Below are 12,503 nucleotides of genomic sequence, written 5' to 3'. Positions count from 1 at the left end.
AGCACTTGGTGAGGTCTGGGTGGCTTTGTAGAAGGATGAACATGCTTGCCAGTAGCATGTGTATTCCCAAAAATCCTTACCATCTGCTCATAATTCTTACACCCCTGTTTTTTTATTTTTTTTCCATGCTTGAGAATCTACACGTTATCAGCTTACAATTATTGTTCATCAAACCCTTTTAATACTAAATCACTAATTATTTACTGTATGTATGGTAAATAGACACGTATTGAAATACTAACCTTGCACAATCGAACCCATCTTTCAGCTTCCAAGTCAATCATTCCAGTTTCACTGTTGTACCCTACACCAGTCTCAGATAATATTTGTTTGCAATCTTTGTACAATGCTCTTATATTATTGAATTTTTGTCTACATTGGTCCTTCGTGTACTTCTTTCCAGTTTCTAATAACATTGCGTCCACAATACGTGTCCACCCATTTGGATTAAAAGTCGTGCCTGTACGATTTCCTTTTCCAACCTCTTCCTCCATCAAGAGCATGAATTTCTCTTGATGGGCATTACACCAAACAGCGGCATCGGCCTGTTCAACAACTACAACATCCTCACCATTGTCACCATCAAGAGAATGAATGTCTCTTGATGGGTATTGCTCAACATTGTCATTGTTCATGTCCATCTGATTATTATTAAGTAATTGAACAGTTTAGTATATTGAATTGTGTTTTGACTCATAATTCAACACGTCAATGATAAGTAAAAAATGTACTGTCTATAAAACACTTCATCTCACGAAGAGCAAGGTGAAGGAAAGTGGTATATAGCAGTATAACACACAAGGTACTGTCTTTATCTCTTTACGAAATTTCAGGGAAATATTATTGCAAGTACATTTCACAGAAGTAATACCTCTAGATGGCAACAATCATATTTTTGTTTCAGATGTGTGCATAATATACTGAGAGAATATTCTAATCATTTAGTGCATAGTGAGTGTTCCAGTAAATAAATGTATAATAGTATTCTTTAGGCCATTCTTTAGAAACTTAATTGCAACCCTATGAATTTTTGTATAATATCAACAAATATGCGAATGTGAATTGACAAGATTTGACAAATTATCAGTGCATTTTTTTCAAAGAGATGTAAATGTTTATTCTTTTTCTTATATTACCAATGAATATTCAAATATTCAACAAGCGATTCGTTCTCTATTTAGTTATGTGAACAAAAGTTCGTGTTCCTCTTCTGTTGATTTAATTTCTTTTTTGGATTCTTTGGGGCCTTAGACCCCGGTTTCTTTTATGTCTACGGGACGAGTTCCCCTATTGAACGCCTTTTTTAATATTATTACTTATAAAAAAAATAAAATAATAAGGCTATTTTTAAAGATATAAATTCGATTTTAATGCATTTCTTGTGGAAGGGTAGTTCTTTAATGAATGCTGGTTCAAAAGTAGCTTCGGAGGATGTTTGTTACCCTAAAAAGGAAGGTGGTTTGAGTCTTTGGAGTTGAATGCTTGGAACAGGGCCGCTATGGCTAAGAACTTATGGGAAGTTGTTCAAGTGATGCCTCAATCTCTATGGACTGAATGGGTTAAAGTTCATCTCCTTAGAAATAGAGACTTTTGGTCTATTAAAATTCCTCAAAGTAGTTCTTGGAGCTGGAGGAAAATCTTACAAATTAGAACTAACTTTAGAATGTTTATTATGCATCAAGTGGGTAAAAGGACACACACTTGGTTATGGAATGACTATTGGCTCCCTATGAGCCCTATTGTGATGAGAATAGGTAATAGAGTCATCTTTGACTCAGGTTTACAATGAACAAACAACTGTGGCTGATATTATAGTTAATAACCACTGGCAGTGGCCTCAAACCAACACCCTTGAGCTTATTGAGCTAAGGAATGTCATACCTTCAGATTTCCAGCCTTTCTAAATAATGATCAAGTTATTTTGTTACCTAGTAAGGGGCAGTTTACCATTAAAACTGCTTGGGAAAATATTAGACCTAAGAAAAATGTTGTTGCTTGGAATGAGACTGTTTGGTTTCAAGGAGCTATTCACAAGCATTCTTTTATCTGTTCGCTTGCCTGTTTAAATAAATTGCTAACTCAGAACAGGATTTGGATTTGCCTGAATCTGTTTTGAGGATCTAATGCTTTTGCTTATGTTGTGCCATCTCTTACTCTGCAGCAGGCCTGTTAGCTCTGACCAGGTCTGTTGTGTTTTTTTTTTAGGTGTATTCTTCATAATATCAGGGTTGTCGTTTGGATTTCTTGGTGCTGTAGCTGGAAGTTGTTCTGTTATCAAGATTAGTACTCCAATTCTTGTATTCTCAAGTCTTGTTCTGTTTTTTACATTTAGGGTCTGTTTTTGTTGGTTATGGTCTTGTGGAAAGATAATAGTGAAACTCCATTTTCTGTTGATATTTGAATTCCCTAGTTTAAATTTTATTCTAGAATTTACTTGTATTTATTCTTCTTTTTCAAGTCGTCTAAATTATACTGGTTTGAATGTTTACAGAACTGTGAAGCATACATTAAAAATTGGCGGGGCCTAGCCAATATAATGCACAAATTAAAAAAAAAAAATATATTGGCTGTAGATTTCATCATCCTAAGTTTGAGAATTTAAAAGTTGATGAATGTTTAAAATTTATCCTTTTGTCGAATCTTTTGTCCTCCCATTTGTCCTTAAATAATATAATACAACAAATTGATCATTCAAACAATTTAATAATTTACAAATATCAATCTTAATTTTGCTTTTTAATGTACGATCAAGCCTGATATGATATAAGAGCCTGTTAGGTTGATTTATACATAATACAGATCCTTTACAAAATTGTAATTTGGACCAAGAACAGATCTTGAAAATATCGCTAAAATCGATAGCTATAATTAACTCAGTCAACATTCTAATTGCTTCCACATTACAACACACACAATCGATGGATGACATATAAACCCTTATATCAGAACCATGGTTGATAGAAGAAACAACCCAGAAACAGGGCTAAAATCAAACCCTAGATCTCCGTCACAGCCTCATGAAACTTGTGATCTGGACACAAATGCCCTAAATTACAACACTCACAACATGATTCGAATAAAGATCAGAACTTGGAAACGCAATAAAGATTCTGATTGTCACAATATTAGAGAGAGAAAGTGAACACGAGGACCTCCCAAATGTAAATCTCAAAAGCGAAGATATATGTGATCTATAGATACAAACAGAGACACAAAATGACGTACCTGGTGGAGGAGCTCTGCCAGATCGGTGGTGGAGAAACTTGAGATCTGGACACAAATGCCCTAAATTACAACACTCACAAGATGATTGGAATAAAGATCAGAACTTGGAAAAGCAATATAGACTCTGATTGTCACAATATTAGAGAGAGAAAGTGAACACGAGGACCTCCCAAATGTAAATCTCAAAAGCGAAGATATATGTGATCTATAGATACAAACAGAGACACAAAATGACGTACCTGGTGGAGGAGCTCTGCCAGATCGGTGGTGGAAAAGGTTGGATCGCCACTGAAGTCGCCTTTCAGGGAGCTACGCGAAGAGAGAGAAACGATGCTGAAAAATGACCTAAAATCTGATATGCGATCTTATATACATGATATCACCGCTACAGTAAAAACGAGGGTTGGTTTGGTTTTGGTTTGAGATCAATTCACCGCTACAGTGCCATATCAGTCTAAATATCACCAAAATGTTGATATGAGTTTTGGCCCAAAAATGATAATGTTTTGGCACTGTTAAATACCATATCAGCCCGCTCCAAACATGATATTGACCCAAAACCAAAATCAAAACACCAAAACAATATCGGGCCTCCGAACAGGCCCTAAGTGTTTTTTGTTTTTGTTGCAGGTTAAGTTATAATTGTGTTAGGTAGTTTTGTCATGAAATTCTGAAAAGAAGATTACCAGAAACTAACTTTTGTACCTGTTGGAATATTTTGTGCTTAAAACTCTGCTCCCCAACTAGTTGAACGTGACTCTGCTCCCCAACTTGTTGGGCCCACAACTGGTTGAATTTGAAATATTAGTCTAGAATGCTCCTCAGCTGAATTTGGAAATTTCTGAGCTAATTTTAAGTTTATAAAACTTTTTTTTTTTTTTTCTTTTTTTCTTAACTATTTCTGTTTCCAACATGAACCCATACTCCTGGTAGTGATAAAATTGTATTAGACACTAATTAAATACGAAAATACGTATAGAATCCACTAAATTATGTACATTTTTATAACTTATGTGTCTGCATTTATTTGAATTTATTTAATTAATAGGTGATACGATCTTATTCCTGTGATAAGAATATTTTTTTTATAAAAGTTTTTCTCCTTTAAACTTAAATCACATAAAGCGTGAGTGGGGGTGAGAATTGCAGCTTTTCGATACTCATTAAAAAAGATTGTATAACTTAGTTCTAAACATAGTCTAATATTTTTGCACCAACTTTTTCAGTACTATGAATACTCAGTTTTCAAAAACCCAATTTCAGCTGTCAAAGGTTTGTTACCACCGAAGAATTAGTTGTTTTTGTATTTTTAGGTACATATCAATCACCCACTTAACTCTCTCCCTTTTTTCATATATAAATGTATATACACCTATAAACATGAGATACATTAGAACTCCGCCAACCACCACATTTGAATGTTACCCACACCTAGTCATGGACTCTTCTTCACTTCAAGCTCTGCAGCCCTTACTCTCGTGCTTCATGGTTGCTCTCATTTTCCTTGTCATGACCTTCTTCAGTCACTCACGCCCAAAACTTCCATACCCACCCGGCCCAAAAGGCTTACCGTTGATAGGAAACATGCTGATGATGGATCAGTTAACTCACCGCGGACTAGCCCGGCTTGCCAAGCAATACGGCGGCCTGCTTCACCTCAAAATGGGTCGAATACACACGGTGGCCGTGTCCACCCCAGACATGGCACGAGAAGTCCTCCAAGTCCAGGACAACGCCTTCTCAAACCGTCCAGCCACTACGGCCATAAGCTTCTTGACCTACGACCGAGCCGACATGGCATTTGCCGACTACGGCCCGTTTTGGCGCGAGACACGTAAGATTTGTGTCATGAAGCTGTTCAGTCCGAAACGGGCCGAGTCGTGGCAATCGGTAAATGAAGAGGTGGATTGGTTGATGGGGACCATATCGGCCAAGGTTGGATCCTCCGTCAATGTGGCCGAGTTGGCGCTTGCTTTGACAAAAACCATAACCTATCGGGCTGCGTTCGGGTCGATATCACGTGAAGGACAAGACGAGTTCGGGAAGATTATAGAGGAGTTTTCGAAGCTCTTTGGGGCTTCTACTATTGGGGATTTTATACCATGGTTGGGTTGGATTTGTGGACAAAAATTCAACGAGAGGCTTATCAGTGCTCGAAGATCGCTTGATGAGTTTATCGGCAAGATCATCGACGATCACATGGCGAAGAAAAAGATTAGCAATCTCAACAACTGCTTAGATGAAGTTGATACAGATATGGTGGATGAGCTACTGAAATTTTACAAGGAAAATTATTTTGAAAATGAATCCAAAGATTTACAGTTCTCCTTTAAGGTCACTAGAGATAACATCAAAGCTCTAATCATGGTAAGAAATTCGTATAACCATGAATCTAATCACAGTGATTTAAGTTAACACTCTTGCTTCCCCGACTACTAATTTTTGTTAAGAAAAATTACACATATATATACCCGAAATTAGGGACCTTTTTAGGGTTTCAAATTTTAAATAGGTGAATTTTTCAAAATTGTTAAGGTGGACATGAATGAAAATTTTTATTTTCAATTATTTAATATGCATTTTAAACTTTTTTCAAGTGGACCATTTTCGGATGATATATACAAAAGATAATGATTTGAAATTTGAAAGTCCCACAAATTGGACTGATTTATGTGAGTGGGAATTGACATCATCATGATATCAATAATATTTTTGACCCATATTAAATTAGTAGAATGGTCCGTTGCATATCAGATAATTCAAAATAATGCATAAGGTTTGTTCCTATCCACCTCAGCAATTTGAAGAATTCAACTATTTACATTTTGAAAATTAACTAACTTCATGTTAGTGTAAAAAACGGTCCCCTCGTGTATATGTAATTTTTTCCTTTTTTCTAATTTATAAATTTATTTTGCTTCTGTTTTTTAAATTTTTACTGTAAATGGGGACTTTTTATGCTATCTATATCATATATGTTATGAATAGTAAATTTATCAAAAAAAAAATTCTTTTATTTTTTTTTACAATTTTCTAACTTTTATATATTAATTTCTTATTTTCTGTTGTTTTAAATTTCTGTCGTAAATAATAACTTCTTGTGATATAAATGTTGTATATGCTATGTTCCATAATTTTCTTGTCTTCGCTTGACTTGTATTATATTTTTTAAATAAAATTTAAATTCTCAGATTTATTTTTGTTTATAATTTTAAATTCTCACCTGTTATATATTATGAATTTTCAGTTATTTTATTCTTAAATCTATTATTCTAAAGTGTAACAATTTACCAAACCATTATTTCAATTGGATTTAATTTTTTCGAACAAAAACTTAATTAAATCACGTTCTAATTTTTTTTTGAAAGTTAGAAATAAAATAAAAAAAATATCACGTTCTAATTGCCATTATTATAGGATGTGATGTTCGGTGGAACGGAAACCGTGGCATCGGCGATCGAGTGGTGCATGGCGGAGCTAATGAAGAACCCGGCGGACCTCAAGAAGGTGCAACAAGAACTCTCCAACGTGGTGGGCCAAAACCGCCGAGTCCACGAGTCTGACCTCGTGAAGCTCACGTACCTCAAATGTGTCATCAAAGAGACCCTTCGGCTCCACCCGCCGATCCCGGTACTCGTTCACAAGACCGCCACGGATTGCACGGTGGCCGGGTACAAAATTCCGGCCAAATCACATGTCATGATCAATGCATGGGCAATCGGTCGCAACAAAGCCGCATGGGACAATCCCGACACGTTCAAGCCATCTAGGTTTCTTCATGGTGATGCCCCGGATTTTACAGGAAGCAATTTCCAACTCATACCATTCGGGTCAGGACGTAGGTCCTGCCCGGGCATGAAACTTGGACTGTATACACTGGAGCTGACAGTGGCACAACTTTGTCATTGCTTTACATGGGAGTTACCTGATGGTATGAAACCCAGTGAACTTGATATGAATGATGTGTTCGGGTTCACCTCTCCGAGGGCGATTCAACTCGTTGCCGTACCGAGTCATCGCCTGCAATGTTAATGACTGAGAGATGCAGACTAAAGAAGAGGAAAGAGCCCAAGTTCCTAATGTGAAGCCATATATAAACAAAATAAGTAAATATACAATATCAGGGAATACTTAATAATGGTAGTGCACTATTTTCTTTTTGATGCCTCAAATTAGTTGTTTCCTTAAAAAGGTTTTAAAAAATAAATAAATACAATTGCTCTTTCATTGATTCATACAAATTTCTTTTACATGGAAATTTTTATCTTATCATAATTTTCATTTATTTCTCTCAACAATCTCACACCTTACTCTTTCTAATTTTTAAATTCTTTTTGTATAAAAACATTATATTTGTGTTAGACTTTGTAATTTATTGAATTTCTTTCGCATCAATTGCATGTATAATTAAATTGTTACTCTCTCCATCCCAAATTAAATGTTCCTTTATGAGAGTATAATTTTTTAAGAGGATGGGTTTTAATACTTTTTTATTGTATTAATTAGTAATAAATGAATTACCAAATCTGTCCATAGTGTGTCTACAGGATGTAATTATTTACTTTTTATAATTTCAATGCAAGAAGGTTAAATTCGTATTGTTACAAAAAGTAGTACTTTAACTTTTCAAATGAGACATTTATTTTAGGAGAGTTAAAAATAAAAAATTAAACATTTAATTTAGGACTGAGTGAATATCTTTTAAACTAAAAATAGAAATAATATTAAATTAATATAGTTAACTTGATAAGTTCAAATTTAACTATTTCACTTTAGGCCTCGAATTGCATCAAGCCGACCAGTAAGGCAAGGTTGGGATGGCATTTTATGGTTAGGAGCATGCATTTATTTGGCAGAGAGAAATTTGTTCGAGTCTTTCCTCAATTCAGGTGTATAATGCAGAATTGTTACCCATTTAATAATTGCAAATTTTTTTTTTTCTTCTTGTTTTCTCTTTTCATTTCTTAATTTACCTCAAAATTAAATTGGTTTTCTAACTCTTTAGGTATTCGCAACCAAAATAAAATGGAACCTATATGTTTATGCTTATGCACTCAATTTGTCATAGTTTAACGATAATTCTCTTAACTTTTCAAAGAAGTTTAGGGATTCAATTAAGTTTCTATAAAAACAAAAGTAATATATATGTAGAAGAAAAAAAATGACTCGAGAGAGTGGCTCGATTTGATGCTTTCTCAAGATCACTTGCAGTACTATTATCGTAATTAGATTTTGTAAATCTTTAATTTATCTTAATTACTTAGCTTAATTATAAGCCAACGAGTTATCAAGTTTTTTAAAAACAAATCTAAATCATGTGGTGTAAAACTTACCAAGATTACAAACTAGATCTTCATTATAAAAGATTTAGTAAATTTTTTTTAGTCCAGTTTAAACAATCTACTGCTAGCTCTGTGAAGTATAACTTTTGTAATTACTGGCATATTTTTGTGTCAAAAAGTGTGTGATAAACCAAGAGGGGGTGAATTGGTTTGTCTACATTCTATTGATGTATTGATACATGTACTTAACTGAAATTTTCCCAATTTTGGTCCATTGACTTCAGTGCAAGGTGACAACAATTAGGAACCCTAATTCCACACTTCTGTTTGATGATATGGCACTGCCACAAAATCAGACTTGACACCAAATCTTTTTTTACAAGGAAAAATTCCTATGTGGAGTTAAAAAACCTTGAAGCTGGGAAGCTTACCCTTATAATGTTCGAAATTATATACGATATAACTAACGTTATACTAATATACCATTAAAAAAAAAATTAGTAACATGTTAAAAATAATTAATTAAATATGCAACTCGATATTTAATTAAATATTCAAATTAAAGCAATAAAATAATAATAATAATAATAAATAAATAAATAAATAACTTGAACTAGCGATAGTATTGGATACTATATCCTTAAGATAATTTACGCCCCGCATGGTGCTAAAGGACTCAACAATATTTGTCTCCCAGGATACAGCGTCTGGTCTACATCCAGCAGTAGCAGTATTTCAAACTCATGGATGCGGCGAACCACCTCGGTGTAATACTCTCTCTGACTAAGAAATGCATTTATACTATTAAAAATATGATTTGGGTTCCATTTAAACCATTTAACTCAGACCAATTGCAATATGGCTCATTACTGTAGATATTGGGTCTAGTGGTTCAGACCACTTGACTAATGGGTTGAACCCACTTGGGTTCATGAGAGATGGAGAGAAGAAATGTGACACCCCCAACATTTTCCACGCATAAGTTGATCAGGCTTATACACGAAAAACGAGAGATATCAAAAACAATTGGCAATATACAAGTATGGAATATAAAATGATGATAATAAAAGAATTTAGACAGGAAAGGAACACTAAATAATACAACATCCATCCATCCTTTATTTAAATACAGTACTCCATTACAACTTGGAAATCCTATATCAAGGATTCCTAAATATAAACCTAAGAGTTCAACGTCAAAAGTAAATAAAAACTGAAACTGAAGTAATACATAAAACTTCTACCCTGAACTGGATCGTAAGAGTAGATGAGTTCGGATGGTGGTCCCACACTGCTAACCTCAACCTTGGAACGGGTACTGATCGTATCCTGAAATAACAACAATGGTGGGTCAACCCCACGAGCAAGTCCTCTCTACTATGACCCAAATCAGAGAATCAAATAAATTAATCATTATGAATCGGACGAGTACTATATCTGTATACACCCTAAGGGAACTATCCAATGTATAACATGACCTCAACCAGAATAGACGATGATCACTTAGACTCACACTAGGTGGTTAAGTGTCGCCTTTCCCTACCCGGGAAATCAGCTATTATACATGGTGCATGGTACTGACAATACAGACTATAACGAACTATACAGTGATAACACCTCTCAAAGTACTGATGAATATACTGAGTATATAAATTAGGCAACACATGCCAATAATATTACTAAACATACTGAGCATGTCAATTAGGCAACACATGCCAATAATATTAAACCACATACCCCGACAGCCACACATCTGTCTATAGCAACGAATGCATAAGGTATAAATGAGTCTAAACTTATTAGCCAGCTCACATGGTTCTATATGGCAACACATCCATGTAATATAAATGCGACATAATTTAAACAGTTCATTTATTCTCTGAAATGCACACAGCATAATAATCATGGTTGATATATGATTAACAGTATAAATATCCCATAACATCTAATGGATAACTTATATGACGATAACCGTGACATTATTAACAGTACTAATGAATACCATTTAATAAAATAATAACACAACCTATAGTAATGTTGTTCAAATGAATCACATTCATATCCGTACGGTAAACGGGCCAATTAAGGTTTAGAAATATTAATCGGCCATAATAATACTTAACGGGTATTGAAATAATAATTTTGTGGCTCGTTAAACCCGTAAATACCAACACCGTACCTAAAAATCCAAGTTTAAGGCTCTGGAATTTACAAAACAGGCCCTAGGGGTAATCTGGTAATTTCCAGCAGCTGACAGGGCCCCTCAAGCGCCCCCACGCGCCGCCCTAAGCTTCCCCACGCGCAACCCAATGTTTTCCACTCTCTCACGCGCTTGCACGCGCTTCCACGCGCTCCCACGCGCGCGTTGAAGGCTCCTGCAGACGTGGCGTCCTCCGGTTGGTTGGCTGCATCACCTTTCCTACATGCGCGCCACACCGGATCAATCCACCTATGCTCCTTTCATCCTACGGCTGATGATTAGCGCGCACCATCATATGGTGTCCCGCGCTACACCGAATCCATCTTTTAATCAATTTCCCATCAACCGGTCATGGATCCATGCGCACACAGGGTACTTTGTGCCGCAACACACCGGATTGCTCCGGTCTTCTTCCCCGCTGCCGGCGACCGGAAATCTCGCCGGAGCCTCGCCGGAAAATGCATAAAATTACCGGAAAATTCTAGAAAATTCTAGAAAAATCCCTGAAGCCTTAAATAATTATTTTTATCTAGATTTAATTGTATAGGATAATAATTAAATATCTACCATCCTAAATAATTAAAATTTTATTAATTAAATAAACTAAAAATAATAATTTATTAACTCCTAACATGCTCTCAAGGCTCCATAATAATTTAAATAATTTAAACAATTAATTTATGGATTCAAAGGGGAAAAATAGATAAGAACTTGCCTTTTTGGATTTAAAATAAATCCGCCGGTTGCGCGTAGTCAGGTAAATTTCTCCTACACCGGTCCAAGCTCCTTTCTCTCTCTCTCTTCCTTTCCACACTTTTACAATGATCACTGTTATTTTGCTCTTCTACTTACATGAGTTTCTTTCAAATTGTAACTAACTAACTAATATATACTAATTTATATAATATATATAATACAAATATCTAACTTAAACATTAACTTTCAACATTCCCACCTATATGGCTTTAAGACAATGCAATCTTAGTCAAGATATTTGATCTACCATTCTACCATAGTAAATGAAATTATATCCTAATATTCACTTTACATCATGACATTGTTTTATTATTATTATTATTATTATTATTATTATTATTATTATACAATACAAATTAAATACTTTAATTAACTAATATTAATTAATCTAAAACATAGCCAATAAATTTTCTAAACTAATCATTATAATATATAGAACATAAAATCAATATTACATGCACAAATAAATAAAATTAATTAAATAATTTAACATATATAATTAAAAGGTGAATAAATCTACACATTAAAGAATTAACCTAACACAAAATTAATTTAAATAAACTCTTTAAAATTACGGGGTATTACAAGAAACTAGAAAATTCTCGTGAATTCTCTATCTGAAATGAATTATTGAATGATATTAGCCTAGGGTATTTATAGTCATAATGATGGCTCTTCGTGACTAGACACATCACTTTAATTGTAATGACCCAGTCATTTTCCATCTTTTTCTTTTTCTCCATTTTTACGAATTAATTTTTTTTGTTAAAATTTCCTTTCGTATAACCTCACTCTTCGTACTCGGAGTTGGTTTTTGACTTCACGTACTTTCATTCTTGTTGGTTTCCTTGAAAGGCGTAGCTTTATTTTTTAAGAAAAGCTCGCCGGTCATTTCTTTTTTCCACAGGGACGTGGATGAAAAGATTCTTCAGAAACTTTTTTGTTTCTTGGGGTATTTTTCATAAATATCTTTTCAAAATATTTTGATTTGAGGGGTTTTTAAGAAAATATCTTTTGGAAAATATTTTCATTTGGGTCAC

General features: G+C 34.4%; 1 protein-coding gene across 1 annotated transcript; it reads left to right on the top strand.

Moving 5' to 3' along the window:
• Positions 1-4,662: 4,662 nt before the first annotated feature.
• Positions 4,663-7,257, top strand: LOC132281696 (cytochrome P450 84A1-like). Its single transcript, XM_059783371.1, has 2 exons — positions 4,663-5,592; positions 6,643-7,257. The coding sequence occupies exons 1-2, from the start codon at positions 4,663-4,665 to the stop codon at positions 7,255-7,257; spliced, it is 1,545 nt and encodes a 514-aa protein (XP_059639354.1).
• The last annotated feature ends 5,246 nt before the right edge of the window (positions 7,258-12,503 follow it).

The sequence above is a fragment of the Cornus florida genome, unplaced genomic scaffold (genome assembly GCF_030987335.1).
Source record: "Cornus florida cultivar Cherokee Brave unplaced genomic scaffold, ASM3098733v1 CherokeeBrave_3.0.0_Hap2_Chr11, whole genome shotgun sequence".
In the NCBI taxonomy this organism is placed as follows: domain Eukaryota; kingdom Viridiplantae; phylum Streptophyta; class Magnoliopsida; order Cornales; family Cornaceae; genus Cornus; species Cornus florida.
This window is presented reverse-complemented; position numbering and strand designations above follow the sequence as displayed.

What these genes read in the sequence shown, in the direction of transcription:
- LOC132281696 (XM_059783371.1), top strand. Translation starts at nt 4,663, where the DNA reads ATGGACTCTTCTTCACTTCAAGCTCTGCAGCCCTTACTCTCGTGCTTC. An exon ending in ACATCAAAGCTCTAATCATG is followed by an intron (nt 5,593 to 6,642) that starts GTAAGAAATTCG and finishes CCATTATTATAG; the next exon opens with GATGTGATGTTCGGTGGAAC.